The sequence below is a fragment of the Bombina bombina genome, chromosome 2, assembly GCF_027579735.1.
Source record: "Bombina bombina isolate aBomBom1 chromosome 2, aBomBom1.pri, whole genome shotgun sequence".
NCBI lineage: Eukaryota > Metazoa > Chordata > Amphibia > Anura > Bombinatoridae > Bombina > Bombina bombina.
The window spans coordinates 584,016,326-584,036,753 of record NC_069500.1 but is presented as its reverse complement, the minus strand read 5'-3'; the positions used below and the strand labels follow the sequence as shown (position 1 = coordinate 584,036,753).

At 38.0% G+C, this 20,428-nt stretch overlaps 1 protein-coding gene across 4 annotated transcripts in view; it reads left to right on the top strand.

The window, feature by feature from the left end:
* VPS13A (vacuolar protein sorting 13 homolog A) overlaps nucleotides 1-20,428 on the top strand; it is a 767,672-nt gene that overhangs the window by 252,397 nt on the left and 494,847 nt on the right. For all 4 annotated transcript variants that reach the window (XM_053702484.1, XM_053702483.1, XM_053702481.1 and 1 more), the window contains exons 17-19: nucleotides 1,182-1,324; nucleotides 2,415-2,616; nucleotides 2,843-2,957. In XM_053702484.1, coding sequence (XP_053558459.1) covers nucleotides 1,182-1,324; nucleotides 2,415-2,616; nucleotides 2,843-2,957 — 460 coding nt within the window. The remainder of the gene's footprint in view (nucleotides 1-1,181; nucleotides 1,325-2,414; nucleotides 2,617-2,842; nucleotides 2,958-20,428) is intronic.

Here is a 20,428-nt window from a genome sequence, read left to right as displayed (position 1 = left end):
TACATTTACTAAATTCTACCATTTTGATGTATTTGCTTCTTCGGAAGCAGTTTTTGGTAGAAAAGTTCTTCAGGCAGCTGTTTCAGTTTGATTCTTCTGCTTTTGATTTAAGTTTTTTTCTTTCAAAACTGAAAATAACTTATTTTTTGGGTTGTGGATTATTTTTTCAGTGGAATATGGCTGTTTTTATTTTATTCCCTCCCCACATCTTGGGTATTGATATCCCATATGTCACTAGCTCATGGACTCTTGACAATTACATGAAAGAAAACATTTTTTATTTATGTAAGAACTTACCTGATAAATTCATTTCTTTCATATTGGCAAGAGTCCATGAGGCCCACCCTTTTTATGGTGGTTATGATTTTTTGTATAAAGCACAATTATTTCCAAATTTCCTTTGTTGATGCTTTCTACTCCTTTCTTTATCACCCCACTGCTTGGCTATTCGTTAAACTGAATTGTGGGTGTGGTGAGGGGTGTATTTATAGGCATTTTGAGGTTTGGGAAACTTTGTCCCTCCTGGTAGGATTGTATATCCCATATGTCACTAGCTCATGCACTCTTGCCAATATGAAAGAAATGAATTTATCAGGTAAGTTCTTACATAAATTATGTTTTCTGGATATGGTGAGTCCACAATCCCACCCTTTTTTCAAGACATTTAGTTTTGTCTAAACCTCAGGCACCTCTACACCTTTGTGTTATCTTCTTTTTCCATTTCCCTTCGGCTAAATGACTGGGGATTATGGGTAAGGGAAGTGACACTTAACAGCTTTGCTGTGGTGCTCTTTGCCTCCTCCTGCTGGCCAGGAGTGATATTCCCATTAGTAATTGAGGACGTTGTGGACTCACCATATCCGTAAAGAAAGAAATTTAGCAGGTAAGCATACATTTTTTTTTTTTCAATTTGCATGCTCCATTAATGTCTATGAGGAGAAGACCATAACGCGGTTGCAATATAAACGTCCTTAAGTTAGCGTGTGTCAGATTTTGCTTGTGCGCAAACCATTAACTTTTAACTTGTAAGACTTAAGCACTATATAGCGCACCACTTGTAATATGGCCCACAGTCAGCAAAAACAAAGTAATTCCAGTGAAATTGTTTGTTATCCATTCATTCTTATTTACTGAAGAAAATTTACTTTTAATAAATATATTTTCTATTTCCCCCCCCCCAGTATGAAGCTATTATTCTCTGTGTAAAGCTGCTGAGTATGTCAATTCATTTACGAGAAGACAAGAGTAAACCAGAGTTGATCAATTTGGCAATTACAGATTTGAGTACAGTATTAAAACAACGCCCAGGAGCACAAGCACTTAGGTAAGATAGGCAAGAGTAAATGTATTGGTCTAATGAATAATTAATTACTGTAAATCTACTTCCTTATTTACAATAACTGGACATCATTCCATAGTGGATATAGACCTAGATTACTTTGCTTTTTGATAATTCAGCTAAATCAGACTGAACTTTACACATTTAAAATTAAAATAGTTTGTATGTGGCATTTACTTAATACAATATTGCATTATAATAATGTGCAAAAAGAAAATATAGTTAACACAATAAGGTGAATATGTGGTTCAAAAACAGCAACAAGTGAAATAAAAAGTGAACAAATAAACACTTTTAAAATACTTATATTAGGGGAATCAAATCCAGAAAACCAATTGAGATTTATATTCTGGATTTACTTCCCATAATAAAAATATTTTGAAGGTGTTTATTTGTTCAGTTATTATAATGTGTTTCAAGCACTTTAAAATTAGATGCAGCTTTACAAAGTATAATAAAAATGATGATGTCTGATAGAAATGATTAATATACTTAAAGAATAATGTTAAAGGGACATTGTGCTCTCCTTTAAAATGTTCATTTACCTTTATTTTGTCATTTGAAATAGCTACTTTTTCCTGTAGAAACCATCACCTACACTGAAAATATGAATAACAAATGTATTATCTGTAGAAAATGTATGTAGACAGGAGACAATAGCACTAATCACTCTCCCAGTGGGAGGAGGGGTTAGGTAAGGGACATAGATTTTTTTGTATCTGAAATAGCTGGTACTGCTCAGACATAGTAAGCCTTTCAATACCTATGTTTAGACATAGGTAGCAATAGCAGGTCTGCTTTACTTGCAGGTTTAGCCCATTTTATGATCATGTCCTTGAGTATGACAGGTCATAGTTTCAATGTGCAAAACAACTATTTTAAATACAAAAACGAACATGAAAGAACAATTTCCCATGCATTTAATACTCTGCAGTAGGTATAACAATGCATTTGCAACACATTAAGGGGAAGCATATTAGTACAGTGTCCCTTTAAATCTTATTAAGAAACTTTTAGAATCTTTTAATTTTAAAACTCTGTCTCCTACATTGAATGACTCTTTTTGTACATACAGGTTTGAAGCCCAGATTGGTACATTTGAGGTAACCGGTGCACCACAAGGGAAGGATATTCCCTGTTTGCTTTCTTCCCGAAATGTTGTAACGGAAAATAATGTCTCCCTGCTTAGCCTTATGTTTGAAACCAATCCGCTAGATGAGCTTGTAGACCAGAGACTACTTGTTGAGTCACAGCCTCTGGAAATAATATACGATGCAGTAAGTACCAATTATTGCAATCTCCCTGTAAAACTAATTTTGATTGGCTGCAAATTATAAAAAGGTTATATTCCAGGTGTTATTTAAAAAACTGGACAGTCGTGGAAAAATTCTGTAAGAATACTTTTTTATAATGAAAATATTTGACCTTATTTGTAATACAATATTTATATTAATCCTGTATCGTATTACTATAAAACTATATAATGTGTTTTGTTTTCTCCAGAAAACCATTAACAGTTTAGCAGACTTTTTCCGGCCTCCCCAAGACGTTCATCTTGAACAACTGACTTCAGCTACTTTGTCCAAACTTGAAGAATTTCGTGATAAAACCTCAACAGGTAAACAGCACATTATTATGAGTCATTGACCATAAGTATGTTTAGAATAGGAAACACATTTATTTAGCTTCAGAGATAAACTTTTATTAGAGAAAATTAAAGTTTTGTATTAGAATTAAAAAGGTTTACACTGTACTTGTGTGCACTAAATTAATATAAAAATGTTTTCATAACAGAAATTATTAATCTCATTATCTATTGACTACCTGTATATGTTTATCTCCTTTAGTTGTCATTGATGTAATAATTTATCTGTAGTAATAGAAAACATTTAAGATGAGAAACCGTTAAGAGGTCCATCTAACCATAGACTCCATTTAAGTATCAGGTTCAGACACTTTTGAAATGTTTGATTAATGTTCCATGCAGCAGATTTATAACTACAGGAACCTCTAGAATTCTTGCCATTGGTTTTTACTAATAACAGTCTAGATGTTGATTGACTACCGGAAAGAGTCAACTTGGTCATATAAGTCATTTTAAAACTGTATATGCTAATGGAAAATTCTAGTTACATGTAATTTCCATGACACACTCTCCTGCTAAAATGAACCCCACCAAGCAACCTCTGCACACTAGGAACCTGGTTTCAGCAATAATTGATAGACCTTTCTTGATTGAAGCCATTGATGATAAAGTTGTACAAGTGCTAATTGCTGAAATTCATTAATAATTGGTTAATTAAACTATGGTGTTAATAAAAATAGGTAGTCCTATGTTTTATGAAAATTAGGAACCATGGCCTTAAATAGGAATTAAGAAACAACTGGCTGTCTGGAACAAGGGTTAAGGTAGAAACCTATATTTGGGTGGGGATGTGAACTCTATGCTATTAAATGCTTATCTACATTGCATTTAGAAATTACAGGTGTTTAAGAAATGTCACCAACATCTAGCCCAGATTCAAATTGATTTACAGACTTCATTTGTAGCGGAAATGTCTTTAACCAACTTAGAACTCTCAGGTGTCTGAGATTGTCCCACAGTAATAGCTTGTCCTCCAGTTCATCTACGTTTGTTGATTGGTGCCAGTCAGAAACCTATGACTGCCTAAACCCTGCCCTATATTTCCTGGATCAATTGGCCTGGCCTCATATGTCCTAGGTCAAAAAAATCAGATGCTGGGAGGTATGCTAACTTTCCACTTTCATGCGCGGATATTCAAAGCATCAGCAGACAAACGTTCTGGCCTTGTTAAGCTCACAGTCTGTCGATATATTTTAAAAAAGGGGGCGGACCTGTGAAGTGTCAGCGAGTGGTGATACCTCAGGCAGTATTTGAAGTGTTCCTACTCAGCATAGACAGTGCACTCACTGAAACCAAACACGGTTTCTGTCTAGGGACACTTAAAATAATGCCTGTGTGACCTTACTGTAACTACACCTACACTGCCTGCCTCACACTGTAAAATCTTGCCGCTGAAAAGGTGGCGACACACACATGGCTGAAATCTTACTCATAACCTGTTCTTCATAGATTTGAATAAATCGCACTTCTGGTGATGTATCCCAATCAAAGTGCAGATTACTCCCCCTGGAATGCCCAGCTAACTCCCACAGAACACCTACGTCATACTTTAGCTATAATCCCCCTGGAACGCCCAGCTAACTCCATAAAAACCCCGCCACCTATTCCATATCTTAGCTATACTCCCCCTGGAATGCCTAGCTAACTTCCACAGTCCGCCTACACCTATGTCATGTCTTACCTATACCCCCTATAAAATGATATGCATTGTTAAGTATATTGCATATTATTTTATGTATTGTATTTAATTTAAAATGTAGTTATTTTTGCTTGTTAATTTTATAATTTTAAACATAAATATATAATTTCTTTCATGTAATTAGCAAGAGTCCATGAGCTAGTGACGTATGGGATATACATTCCTACCAGGAGGGGCAAAGTTTCCCAAACCTCAAAATGCCTATAAATACACCCCTCACCACACCCACAAATCAGTTTTACAAACTTTGCCTCCTATGGAGGTGGTGAAGTAAGTTTGTGCTAGATTCTACGTTGATATGCGCTCCGCAGCAGGTTGGAGCCCAGTTTTCCTCTCGGCGTGCAGTGAATGTCAGAGGGATGTGAGGAGAGTATTGCCTATTTGAATTCAATGATCTCCTTCTACGGGGTCTATTTCATAGGTTCTCTGTTATCGGTCGTAGAGATTCATCTCTTACCTCCCTTTTCAGATCGACAATATACTCTTATATATACCATTACCTCTACTGATTCTCGTTTCAGTACTGGTTTGGCTTTCTACTACATGTAGATGAGTGTCCTGGGGTAAGTAAGTCTTATTTTTGTGACACTCTAAGCTATGGTTGGGCACTTTTATATAAAGTTCTAAATATATGTATTCAAACATTTATTTGCCTTGACTCAGGATGTTCAAACATTCCTTATTTCAGACAGTCAGTTTCATATTTGGGATAATGCATATGAATAAATCAATTTTTTTTCTTACCTTAAAATTTGACTTTTTTTCCCTGTGGGCTGTTAGGCTCGCGGGGGCTGAAAATGCTTCATTTTATTGCGTCATTTTTTGGCGCAGACTTTTTTGGCGCAATTTTTTTTTTTTCTGTTTCCGGCGTCATACGTGTCGCCGGAAGTTGCGTCATTTTTTGACGTTTTTTTGCGCCAAAAGTGTCGGCGTTCTGGATACGGCGTCATTTTTGGCGCCAAAAGCATTTAGGCGCCAAATAATGTGGGCGTCTTTTTTGGCGCTAAAAAATATGGGCGTCACTATTGTCTCCACATTATTTAAGTCTCATTATTTATTGCTTCTGGTTGCTAGAAGCTTGTTCACTGGCATTTTTTTCCATTCCTGAAACTGTCATTTAAGGAATTTGATCAATTTTGCTTTATATGTTGTTTTTTCTATTACATATTGCAAGATGTCCCAGATTGACACTGAATCAGAAGATACTTCTGGAAAAACGCTGCCTGGTGCTGGATCTATCAAAGTTAAGTGTATCTGCTGTAAACTTGTGGTATCTATTCCTCCAGCTGTTGTTTGTAATGAATGTCATGACAAACTTGTTAATGCAGATAATATTTCCTTTAGTAATGTTACATTACCTGTTGCTGTTCCATCAACATCTAATACTCAGAGTGTTCCTGTTAACATAAGAGATTTTGTTTCTAAATCCATTAAGAAGGCTATGTCTGTTATTCCTCCTTCTAGTAAACGTAAAAGGTCTTTTAAAACTTCTCATTTTTCAGATGAATTTTTAAATGAACATCATCATTCTGATTCTGATAATGGTTCCTCTGGTTCAGAGGATTCTGTCTCAGAGGTTGATGCTGATAAATCTTCATATTTATTCAAAATGGAATTTATTCGTTTTTTACTTAAAGAAGTCTTAATTGCATTAGAAATAGAGGATTCTGGTCCTCTTGATACTAAATCTAAACGTTTAAATAAGGTTTTTAAATCTCCTGTAGTTATTCCAGAAATTTTTCCTGTCCCTGATGCTATTTCTGAAGTAATCTCCAGGGAATGGAATAATTTGGGTAATTCATTTACTCCTTCTAAACGTTTTAAGCAATTATATCCTGTGCCATCTGACAGATTAGAATTTTGGGACAAAATCCCTAAAGTTGATGGGGCTGTCTCTACTCTTGCTAAACGTACTACTATTCCTACGGCAGATAGTACTTCCTTTAAGGATCCTTTAGATAGGAAGATTGAATCCTTTCTAAGAAAAGCTTACTTATGTTCAGGTAATCTTCTTAGACCTGCTATATCTTTAGCGGATGTTGCTGCAGCTTCAACTTTTTGGTTAGAAGCTTTAGCGCAACAAGTAACAGATCATAATTCTCATAGCATTGTTAATCTTCTTCAACATGCTAATAATTTTATTTGTGATTCTATCTTTGATTTCATTGGGGTTGATGTCAGGTATATGTCTCTAGCTATTTTAGCTAGAAGAGCTTTATGGCTTTAAACTTGGAATGCTGATATGTCTTCTAAGTCAACTTTGCTTTCCCTTTCTTTCCAGGGTAATAAATTATTTGGTTCTCAGTTGGATTCTATTATCTCAACTGTTACTGGAGGGAAAGGAACCTTTTTACCACAGGATAAAAAATCTAAAGGTAAATTTAGATCTAATAATCGTTTTCGTTCCTTTCGTCACAATAAGGAACAAAAGCCTGATCCTTCATCCACAGGAGCGGTATCAGTTTGGAAACCATCTCCAGTCTGGAATAAATCCAAGCCTTTTAGAAAACCAAAGCCAGCTCCCAAGTCCACATGAAGGTGCGGCCCTCATTCCAGCCCAGCTGTTAGGGGGCAGATTACGATTTTTCAAAGAAATTTGGATCAATTCAATTCACAATCTTTGGATTCAAAACATTGTTTCAGAAGGGTACAGAATTGGCTTCAAGATAAGGCCTCCTGCAAAGAGATTTTTTCTTTCCCGTGTCCCAGTAAATCCAGCGATTTCTGAAATGTGTTTCAGATCTAGAGTTGGCTGGAGTAATTATGCCAGTTCCAGGAACAGGGGCTGGGGTTTTATTCAAATCTCTTCATTGTACCAAAGAAGGAGAATTCCTTCAGACCAGTTCTGGATCTAAAAATATTGAATCGTTATGTAAGGATACCAACATTCAAAATGGTAACTATAAGGACTATCCTGCCTTTTGTTCAGCAAGGGCATTATATGTCCACAATAGATTTATAGGATGCATATCTGCATATTCTGATTCATCCAGATCACTATCAGTTTCTGAGATTCTCTTTCCTAGACAAGCATTACCAGTTTGTGGCTCTGCTGTTTGGCCTAGCAACAGCTCCAAGAATTTTTACAAAGGTTCTCGGTGCCCTTCTGTCTGTAATCAGAGAACAGGGTATTGTGGTATTTCCTTATTTGGACGATATCTTGGTACTTGCTCAGTCTTCACATTTAGCAGAATCTCATACGAATCGACTTGTGTTGTTTCTTCAAGATCATGGTTGGAGGATCAATTTACCGAAAAGTTCATTGATTCCTCAGACAAGGGTAACCTTTTTAGGTTTCCAGATAGATTCAGCGTCCATGACTCTGTCTCTGACAGACAAGATACGTCTAAAATTTATTTCAGCTTGTCGAAACCTTCAATCACAATCATTCCCTTCGGTAGCCTTATGCATGGAAATTCTAGGTCTTATGACTGCTGCATCGGACGCGATCCCCTTTGCTCGTTTTCACATGCGACCTCTTCAGCTCTGTATGCTGAACCAGTGGTGCAGGGATTACACAAAGATATCTCAAGTAATATCTTTAAAACCGATTGTACGACACTCTCTGACGTGGTGGACAGATCACCATCGTTTAGTTCAGGGGGCTACTTTTGTTCTTCCGACCTGGACTGTAATTTCAACAGATGCAAGTCTGACAGGTTGGGGAGCTGTTTGGGGGTTTCTGACAGCACAAGGGGTTTGGGAATCTCAGGAGGTGAGATTACCAATCAATATTTTGGAACTCCGTGCAATTTTCAGAGCTCTTCAGTCATGGCCTCTTCTAAAGAGAGAATCGTTCATTTGTTTTCAGACAGACAATGTCACAACTGTGGCATACATCAATCATCAAGGAGGGACTCACAGTCCTCTGGCTATGAAAGAAGTATCTCGGATACTGGTATGGGCGGAATCCAGCTCCTGTCTAGTTTCTGCGGTTCATATCCCAGGTATAGACAATTGGGAAGCGGATTATCTCAGTCGCCAAACGTTACATCCGGGCGAATGGTCTCTTCACCCAGAGGTATTTCTTCAGATTGTTCAAATGTGGGGACTTCCAGAAATAGATCTGATGGCTTCTCATCTAAACAAGAAACTTCCCAGGTATCTTTCCAGATCCAGGGATCCTCAAGCGGAAGCAGTGGATGCATTGTCACTTCCTTGGAAGTATCATCCTGCCTATATCTTTCCGCCTCTAGTTCTTCTTCCAAGAGTAATCTCCAAGATTCTGAAGGAATGCTCGTTTGTTATGCTGGTGGCTCCAGCATGGCCTCACAGGTTTTGGTATGCGGATCTTGTCCGGATGGCCTCTTGCCAACCGTGGACTCTTCCGTTATGACCAGACCTTCTGTCACAAGGTCCTTTTTTCTATTAGGATCTCAAAGCCTTAAATTTTAAAGGTATGGAGATTGAACGCTTGATTCTTAGTCAAAGAGGTTTCTCTGACTCTGTGATTAATACTATGTTACAGGCTCGTAAATCTGTATCTAGGAAGATATATTATAGAGTCTGGAAGACTTACATTTCTTGGTGTCTTTCTCATCATTTTTCCTGGCATTCTTTTAGAATTCCGAGAATTTTACAGTTTCTTCAGGATGGTTTGGATAAAGGTTTGTCTGCAAGTTCCTTGAAAGGACTAATCTCTGCTCTTTCTGTTCTTTTTCACAGAAAGATTGCTAATCTTCCTGATATTCATTGTTTTGTACAAGCTTTGGTTCGTATAAAACCTGTCATTAAGTCAATTTCTCCTCCTTGGAGTTTGAATTTGGTTCTGGGGGCTCTTCAAGCTCCTCCGTTTGAACCTATGTATTCATTGGACATTAAATTACTTTCTTGGAAAGTTTTGTTTCTTTTGGCCATCTGAGAAATTGTGGTTCCTTCATTATGTCCTAATCCTAAGAATTCTAAGGAGAAATCATTGCATTCTTTGGATGTAGTTAGAGCTTTGAAATATTATGTTGAAGCTACTAAGAATTTCCGAAAGACTTCTAGTCTATTTGTTATCTTTTCCGGTTCTAGGAAAGGTCAGAAGGCCTCTGCCATTTCTTTGGCATCTTGGTTAAAATCTTTAATTCATCATGCCTATGTCGAGTCGGGTAAAACTCCGCCTCAAAGGATTACAGCTCATTCTACTAGGTCAGTTTCTACTTCCTGGGCGTTTAGGAATGAAGCTTCGGTCGATCAGATTTTCAAAGCAGCAACTTGGTCTTCTTTGCATACTTTTACTAAATTCTACCATTTTGATGTGTTTTCTTCTTCTGAAGCAGTTTTTGGTAGAAAAGTACTTCAGGCAGCTGTTTCAGTTTGATTCTTCTGCTTATAATTTCATTTTTGTTCATTATAAGATTTAAACTTTATTTTGGGTGTGGATTATTTTCAGCGGAATTGGCTGTCTTTATTTTATCCCTCCCTCTCTAGTAACTCTTGCGTGGAAGATCCACATCTTGGGTAGTCATTATCCCATACGTCACTAGCTCATGGACTCTTGCTAATTACATGAAAGAAAACATAATTTATGTAAGAACTTACCTGATAAATTCATTTCTTTCATATTAGCAAGAGTCCATGAGGCCCACCCTTTTTGTGGTGGTTATGATTTTTTTTGTATAAAGCACAATTATTCCAATTCCGTATTTTTTATGCTTTCGCACTTTTTTCTTATCACCCCACTTCTTGGCTATGCGTTAAACTGATTTGTGGGTGTGGTGAGGGGTGTATTTATAGGCATTTTGAGGTTTGGGAAACTTTGCCCCTCCTGGTAGGAATGTATATCCCATACGTCACTAGCTCATGGACTCTTGCTAATGTGAAAGAAATGAATTTATCAGGTAAGTTCTTACATAAATTATGTTTTAATATATATATATATATATATATATATATATATATATACTGTATGTGTGTGTATATATATATATATATATATATATATATATATATATGTTTAAAATAATAAAATGAACATGTGTATATAACTTCATTTTAAATTATATACAATACTTAAAATAATATTCATTATACATCACAATACATATAATTTTAACATTATATATAAATGCAATTGTACACTAAAATATTAGCCACTTACTTGCCCTAACCCCCAGTGCAACCTACACCATTAACCCCATATCTTCCATAACCTAAATACTTAACTACCCCATAAACTATTAACTCCTAAGCCACCACAGCCCCTCATCACAATAAGACCCCTAACCTATTAGACCCTTAACCGCCACAGCAGCCATAACAATAAGCCCCTAACCCACCATAGCTCCCCATCACAATAAAACCCCTAACCTATTAAACGCTAATCCGCCACAACCCCCCAAATCAAAACAACAAACCATAAAATTACACAAAATTAAAAAAAATACTTTTACCAAAATTAAAAAAAAAAAAGTTATGTCTGTCATAAAACTAATGTCCCCTTTAAAAAAAACAACAAACACCTTAAAATAAAGAAAACCCTATACTAACACTAAAGGTTACTATAGCAATTAGAATGGCTTTTTATATAGCAGTGTCTTAAAGTGTCTAAGGTCTTTTTTTTTTTTTTTTTTTTTTTTAAAAAAACAACCCTATTCTACAATAAAAGTTACCCCCCCCCCCCCCAAAAAAAAAGCCTATCTAAAAAAAAAACTACTCTAAAAGTTGCCCTGAAAGGGCATTTGGTTGGGCATTGCCCTTGAAAGTGCACATAGCTATTTTGTCCAAATCCAAAAAAAGCCTGTTTTTTTTTTTAGAAGTTTTTATTTATTGCCCTACAAAAAACCTTTCTAAGGGCTTTTGCTATAGTAACTTTTATATACTTTTAGTATAGTTTTTTTTTATTTTTAGTTGGGGTTTTCTTTTTAAAGGGGGCTTTTTAGGATATGCAAACTGTCGGCTAGCTTATGAGTTGTGCGTTAAGGTAAAAAAGCAGCGTTAAGAGGTAACGCTGCTTTTTTACGCCCGCTGCTATTACGAGTTTTGTAGGTTTAGGGGCACCGCACACTTCTTTGGCCTTACCGCAAAACAACTTACGTAAACTTTGTAAAGTCTTTTTCTATGGGACTTCCATAGCGCTGATGTTACGAGTCTGTCCTGGGAGGCCAAAAAGTGAGCGGTACACCCTACCTCGTCAAGAGTCCTAACGCATCTAAAAGTCAGTAGTTAAGAGTTTTATGGTACAACGCCGTAGCATGAAACTCATAGCTAAAGGGCTAAAAAGTACTCTAACATCCATAAACTACCTATTAACCCCTAAACCGAGGCCCTCCCGCATCGCAAACACTATAATAAAAATTTTAACCCCTAATCTGCCGCTCCGGACATCGCCTCAACTAAAATAAAGATATTAACCCCTAAACTGCCTACACTCCCGCCTCGCAAACACTAGTTAAATATTAACCCCTAATCTGCCGCCCCTAACTTCGCCGCCACCTACCTACATTTATTAACCCCTAATCTGCCGCTCCCAACGTTGCCGCCACTATACTAAATGTATTAACCCCTAAACCTAAGTCTAACCCTAACACCCCCTAACTTAAATATAATTACAATAAATCTAAATAAAAATTAATATTATTACCTAAAAAATTCCTATTTAAAACTAAATACTTACCTATAAAATAAACCCTAAGCTAGCTACAATATAACTAATAGTTACATTGTAGCTAGCTTAGGGTTTATTTTTATTTTACAGGCAAGTTTGTATTTATTTTAACTAGGTAGAATAGTTATTAAATAGTTATTAACTATTTAATAACTACCTAGCTAAAATAAATACAAAAGTACCTGTAAAATAAAACCTAACCTAAGTTACAATAACACCTAACCTAACCCTACAATTAAATAAATTAACTAAATTAAAAATAATGAAATAAATTAAATTAGCTAAAGTACAAAATAAAACAAACACTAAATTACAGAAAATATTAAACAAATTACAAGATATTTAAACTATTTACACCTAATCTAATAGCCCTATCAAAATAAAAAAAGCCCCCCCCCCCAAAATAAAAAAAAACCCTAGCCTAAACTAAACTAAACTATCAATAGCCCTTAAAAGGGCCTTTGGCGGGGCATTGCCCCAAAGTAATCAGCTCTTTTACCTGTAAAAAAAAAATACAAACAACCCCGCCAACAGTAAATCTCACCACGCACACAACCAACCCCCCAAATAGGGGCTTTTCCCAGCTGACTTTACCGCGTAGTTACCATCGGCGGAGTCTGCGGCCCTGAGTGCCTTACCTTGCTCTAACAAACGCAAGAGAAAGATTAAACATAGTTCTCTTGACCTAGTCATCTAAATATTTGCCGGATTTAGCTACTATGTCCCAGCTATCTGAGAATGAGTTAGCCTCTGTAGCTTCAGAGTGTGAACTTTCGGAATCGGAGACTTCAGTTTCTAAACCTCCTTCAGCGTTTGGAACCCTCCTTTAGATTTAAAATTGAGCATCTGCATTTTTTATTAAAGCAGGTTCTGTCAACGTTAGAGGTTCCAGAGGCTACACTCCCTGAGGAACATAAGATCCCTAAATTAGACAGGATTTATGAAGATAGGAATGTCCCTCTGACTTTTCCTGTGCCAGTTAAGATGGTGAACATTATTAGTAACGAAATAGAAAAGAGTAGGAACTTCTTTATCCCCCTCGTCTACTTTAAAAAAATTATTCCCGGTCCCTGACTCTCAATTCGATTTGTGGGGCTCCATCCCTAAGGTGGATGGCGCTATCTCTATGCGGGCTAAGCATACTACTATCCCTTTGGAGGATAGTTCTTCTTTTAGAGAGCCTATGGATAAGAACATGGAAACTTTTCTGAGGAATATATTTAAACATGCAGGATTTTTATTTCAACCGGCGGCAGCTGGAGCCGCGGGTGCTGGAGCAGCTTACCTACTGGTGTGATACTCTGTTGGAGCTCAATGAGGTGGAGACTCCCCTCATGGATATTCAGGAGAGGATTAAAGCACTGGGAATTGCTAACTCTTTCATCTGTGACGTTAATATGCAAATTATTTGCCTAAATGCAAAGGCTTCTGGCTTTGTGGTTCTAGCCCACCAGGCTCTCTGGTTGAAGTCTTGGTCTGAGGATATGACTTCTAAATCCAGACTCCTTTCTCTTCCTTTCAAGCAAAATATTTTATTCGATCCAGGGCTGGACTCCATTATTTCTACGGTTAATGGAGGGAAGGGTGTCTTCCTCCCGCAGGACAAGAAAAATAGGCCTAAGGGATGACAGCAATCCTCATCCAAGTCCAAGCAGCCCAAGGGTACTTGGAAGCCGGCTCAGTCCTGGAATAAAAACAGACTGAGATCCTTGGGTTCTGGAGATTGTATCTCAAGGATACAGGATAGGATTCAAGTCTCGTCTGCCCAGGGGCAGATTCCTACTCTCCAGTCTGTCTACAAGACCAGAAAAGAGGGCTGCCTTCTTAGGTTGCATACAGAATCTCTCCTCTTTACGAGTAATTGTCCCAGTACCTACTGCAGAAAGATGTTTGGGGTTTTATTGAAACCTTTTTGTGGTTCCAAAGCAGGATACAAAGAATGAGGGAACTTTGTGTCCAATTCCAGACCTAAAGTGCCTAAACAAGTTTAAGAGTGTTCCTTCTTTCAAAATGGAGACAATTCAGTCAATCCTTCCTCTGGTTCAGGAAGGACAGTTTATGACCACAACAGTTTATGACCCCCTCCCCTTTGATGTTATTTTAATCCATTCACTTAGTTTCACTTTTTATTCACGGCATCCTGACGGTATACACTGCTTAATACACCTTACTATCACATATAGACTACTGGCCATTACTCGTTTGAGTAATTAGAAATCATGTCACATTGTAGACCTTATAGTCAAAAAAAAATTGATGTAGTATAATAGAATTGCAACAAAGGATCTATGATGGATATAACTAAGCTGTGATTATATTTTGACACCTTAGTAATTCTACACTATATATATTACAACTGTAGATCTTACAATTTGGGAATATATTTAGTATAAGTGATTATATAATACAGGTCCCATAACCAACATACCTAGTTATGATGATATTCTGATACCTGTAGCAATTAAATTCTACACACAGTATAATTGAAGATCCTGTAATTTAAGAACACATCTAATACAAGAGAATAATCTAAACCATATGACATATGCTAAAGAGCTGTGATGACTTTGATACCTCTAGCAACTAGAACTGGTACCCACTTTAATTTCATGTACTTTAAGAACTTGCGTAATATAAGGGAATGTATTACACAGGCTCTAAGACAGATCTACTTTTGGCAATCAGATTCTATGTACATTATAGTCCGTTTTGTACACGTCACTATACCTTTTGTTTGACACTAACTCTTTTTCTCAACTCTGATTGGAGTTAATCCGTATGAGTGACAGAAAGTCTATCCAATCATTAAGGAGAGAATAACTCCACTGGGTTCCGTGAGAATACTTAAACCGGCACATCCGGAGGATTGGCCTCTTTGAAAAAGCCTAATACGGATGAAACGCGTCAGGGGGTTGGGAGCTAACAGGAGCTCCATTTTTAAATGTTTCCATAGATCTGATGATCGCTGTAGCGGCACTAGGTGATATACGCTACTATCCTTTACCGTTGCTAGCCAATAGGAGCTATTGCTCAAAGGCAGCTTTATTTACTTTGATACTTATGCACCTAGTGCTAGTCTTCTACAAAGTCTTATTGAGACCTTATGTTACTTAAGTTACTGCTCACTAATAACCATAGACATTTATAACGTTGCTGTGAAAGTTGTTCCAGCATCGTCTAGGAGGAGGGAGTATGTCTTAGTGCTATCAACATATACCAATATATTGTTCCATTACACGTTGTTCTAATGTTTGCTAACAACTCTGCTAAATACAGTCTGCAGTGTGGCTGTTAAATAGAAGCTATTACTTAAAGTGAAGGTAAACTTTGATGAATGAAAGCCCGTTTTTAAAAAATACTATTAAAAAACAGGGGCACTTTCATTCATCAAAGTTTAGAAGGCAGCCGTTTTGTTTAAAAACTTACCTCTCTTTTTTTCACAGCCAGAGCAGCTTCCCCAACCCGGAGATGCTCTCTTCACACGTCATCCATGACTAATCCAGCTTTCTCCAATAACGGCATGGCGTCAAGGCCCAGGCAATGACTTCCCTGGGGGGAAAGCCGTGATTGGAGGAAACTGGATTAGTCATTGATGACGTGTGAAGAGATGATCTCCGGGTGGGGGAAGCTGCTCTGGTTGTGAAAAAAACAAAGGTAAGTTTTTAATCCAAACGGCTGCTTTCTACACTTTGATGAATGAAAGTGCCCCTGTTTTTAATAGTATTTTTTAAAAACTGTCTTTCATTCATCAAGAGCAACAGTATTTTATCGGATACATTTGCACTCACTGTTAGTTCAAAAGCAACAATATTTAATTTGATACATTGGTATTCACTGTTACTTGATTGCATAATGCTGCTGTGAAATTTGTTCCAGCAACTCGTGGGAAGAATAATTACAATTAAGTACCACTAAAGCAACCATAACTAAGGAAACAGTGCCTGTGAACAATCCATAAAGATTCAACACAAATCAATAAGAATAGGTATATAAAATGTTGCAAAAATACATGTGTTGAAGCATTACACGAATGCTTAACGTTACACGAACGTTTAATATCACAAGTCCCTATATGTCAATATATAACTCCAACAACATACTAGTGGAGACTTTATTGTCAAGAACCATTAGAAACATAATATTAGTTTCTATCTGATTATTTATTAAGATTGCTAGATACAGTACACAAGATTTTAATCTTTGATTGTAGGTGCCTAAGCACTATTACCTTCTATAACGATATTGTATGTGAATAAGAGTGGCACTTACTATAATAGTGGTAATGATTTTACTACTTCACTGATTGTCAGCAGTATATCATGGTCTTTAAGAACCGCTATAGTACTAGACCTTGTACTGATACTGATTTATTAAGACCATAACCACTCTCTCTACCCCAATTAATCTCATATATTAGCCCTGACTACCCTCTACTATAGTAGAATACATTTTTGTCTCTGCACCATATGCTAGACTGCACAGTGTCGTTTCCTGTTTTAATGTATCACATCTCAAAGGCAGTAATAGTATACGAACAGGAATTATCATCAACAGGTCTTTGGTTGTTTTTAATGTGTTTCACATTGGGTCCCTTTTTTTTAACCTGTTATCAGTAAAAGTTATATTTTATTTGCCCCTTTTGTTCTCTCCGTTCATAAGTCTATGCCCAGAGTGCTAGTAGTGCAGCCTATTTTGTGGGTCCTTTCCATCAGTTGTTTGCAGTTACTCGTCGTATCTACCATAAAGTGTGGAGGACTTACTTGTACTGGTGTGAAGAGCATGGCTTTTCCTGGCATAAGGTTAAGGTTGCTAGAATTTAGCTTTTCTCCAGGATGGACTGGAAAAGGGTTTATGTGCTAGTTCCCTGAAGGGACAGATATCAGCCCTGTTGGTGTTACTGCACAAAAGATTGGCTGAGATTCTGGATGTGCAATTCTTTAAGGTTCTGGCTAGGATCAGACCTGTGTTTAGATCTGGGGCTCCACCTTGGAGCCTCAATCTTGTTCTTATTGTTTTGCAGCATGCTCCGTTTGAGCCTATGCATACTGTTGACATTAAATTGTTATCTTGGAAGGTTCTCTTTCTTTTGCAAGATGTACCGAGTCCATGGATTCATCCTAACTTGTGGGATATTGTCCTTCCTGACAGGAAGTAGCAAAGAGAGCACCACAGCAGAGCTGTCTATATAACTCCCCCCTTAACTCCACCCCCCAGTCATTCTCATTGCTGGCTCTAAGCAGGAAGGGTAAAGAGAAGAGGTGTTAAACTGTTAGTTTTTTATTTTATCTTCAATCAAGAGTTTGTTATTTTAAATGGTACCGGTATTGTACTATTTACTCTCAGGCAGGACATAGCTGAAGATTTCTGCCTGGAGGATGATGATCTTAGCATTTGTAACTAAAGTCCACTGCTGTTCCTACATGAGCTGAGGAGTACAGGAAAACTTCAGTGTGAGGAACGATTTCTTGCTATACAGCAATGAGGTTTGTTCAGTCATTTTTTCTGCAGAGACTGTGTTAACTCAGAAAGGCTGACAGTATCCCCATTAGGGGAAGGGTAAGCAGTAATCCTAGTTTAATAAGGGGCATTACTAGCTTACATAATGGGCTAATTTCATGTGCACTCAGTTTGATGTTATATTTGCAAATGTTTGTGTGTCTGGGAGTAAAACGTTTTTTATTTTATGATGGGACATCTGTTGAGGGTTCATTTGGCTTATTTAAGGGTTTTTATAACCCACATGGTCTATAAACAGGGCTTTATGGATTTGGTTTAGGCCCCAGCAACATCGAGTGAGATGGGCGGGGCCTATTTTCGTGCCTCAGTTGCGCATCTAGTTATACAGACAGGCAGCAAGCAGCATCTCCAGAGGTCCTGGTACTCTCCTGGAGCCTAAACAAAGCTTTATCCTCATATTTTCGTCCCCTAAGGGCAGGTAGGCGCCACAGCAGAGCTGTGGCAAGGTGCTAACAGGTTTTTTTTACCGGTTTTGGGCATTATCAATCCGGTTTGCTCATTTTGGGGTTTATTGCCTATTTACTTGGGGTGCAATCTTTCTAAAGCTTTGTGGGTACACTGTTAACATTTCAGAAGATTTGAAGCAATTTTAACCTGTTTTGCAGTTTGTGTATGCCTTTTTTTCTCTTAAAGGCACAGTACCATTTTTGAAAATTGTGTTTTTTTCATTAAATAAAGTGTTTTCCAAGCCTGCTTGTCTCATTACTAGCCTGTTCAACATGTCTGACATTGAGGGAACTCATTGTTCAATTTGTTTAGAATCCATTGTGGAACCCCCTCTTAGAATGTGTCCCACTTGTATTGATATGTCTATAACTTGCAGACAGCATATTTTGAGTTTGGCAATGGAATGATTCTCAGACAGAAGGAAATCAGGTTTTGCCATCTAGTTCTCCCCAAGTGTCACAACCAATAACGCCCGCACAAGCGACGGCAAGTACTTCTAGTGCGTCTAATTCTATCACCTTGCAAGATATGGCCTCAGTTATGAATACTACCCTTACAGAGGTTTTATCTAAACTGGCAGGGTTGCAAGGGAAGCGCAGTAGCTCTGGGTTAAGAACAAATGCTGAGCCTTCTGACGCTTTAGTTGCCGTATCCGATACTCCCTCACAATGTTCTGAGGTAGGGATGAGGGATTTGCTATCTGAGGGAGAGATCTCTGATTCAGGAAGGTTACTCCCTCAGACAGCTTCTGATATGACGGCATTTAAATTTTAGCTAGAACACCTCTGTTTTTTGCTCAGGGAGGTTTTAGCGACTCTGGATGATTTTGACTCTATTATATTTCCAGAGAAATTGTGTAAAATGGACAAATATCTAGAGGTTCCTGTTTACACTGATGTTTTTCCAGTCCCTAAGAGGATTTCGGACATTGTTACTAAGGAGTGGGATAGACCCGGTATTCCGTTCGCTCCCCCTCCTGTTTTTAAGAAAATGTTTCCCATATCTGAGGGACTCATGGCAGACGGTCCCTAAGGTGGAGGGAGCTATTTCTACTCTGGCTAAGCGTACAACTATACCTATTGAAGACAGTTGTGCTTTCATTGATCCGATGGATAAAAAATTAGAGGGTCTCCTAAAGAAAATTTTTATTCATCAAGGTTTTCTTCTTCAACCTATAGCGTGCATTGTTCCTGTATCCGCTGCAGCTGCCTTTTGGTTTGAGGCTCTAGAAGAGGCGCTTCAAGTGGAGACCCCACTAGATGATATTCTGGACAGAATTAAGACTCTTAAGCTAGTTAATTCTTTTATTACAGACGCCGCTTTTCATCTCGCTAAGTTAGCGGCAAAGAATTCAGGTTTTGCCATTTTAGCGCGTAGAGCGTTATGGCTTAAGTCCTGGTCAGCTGATGTGTCATCTAAATCTAAGCTTTTGACCATCCCTTTCATTGATGAGACCCTATTCAGGCCTGCTCTGAAAGAGATCATTTCGGACATCACTGGGGGGAAGGGCCATGCCCTCCCTCAAGATAAGTTGAATAAGACAAGGACCAAACAAAATAATTTTCGTTCCTTTCGAAACTTCAAGGGTGGTCCCGCTTCCTCTTCCCCAGCTGCAAAGCAAGAGGGGAACTTTGCTCAATCCAAACCAACCTGGAGACCTAACCAGGCTTGGAACAAGGGTAAACAGGCCAAAAAGCCTGCTGCTGCCACTAAAATAGCATGAAGGGGTAGCCCCGATCCAGGACCGGATCTAGAAGGGGGCAGACTTTTCTCTCTTTGCTCAGGCCTGGGCAAGAGACGTTCAGGACTCCTGGGCCGTAGAAATTGTAACCCAGGGGTATCTCCTAGATTTCAAGGATTCTTCTCCAAAGGGGAGATTCCATCTTTCTCAATTGTCTGTAAACCAGACAAAAAGAGAGGCGTTCTTACGCAGTGTAGAAGACCTTTTTACTATGGGAGTGATCTGCCCAGTTCCGAAAGCAGAACAGGGGCAAGGTTTCTACTCAAATCTGTTTGAGATGGAGACCATTCGGACTATTTTACCAATGATCCAGGAGGGTCAATATATGACCACCGTGGATTTAAAGGATGCGTATCTACACATTCCTATCCACAAAGATCATCACCAATTCCTAAGGTTTGCCTTTCTGGACAGGCATTACCAGTTTGTGGCTCTTCCCTTCGGGCTGG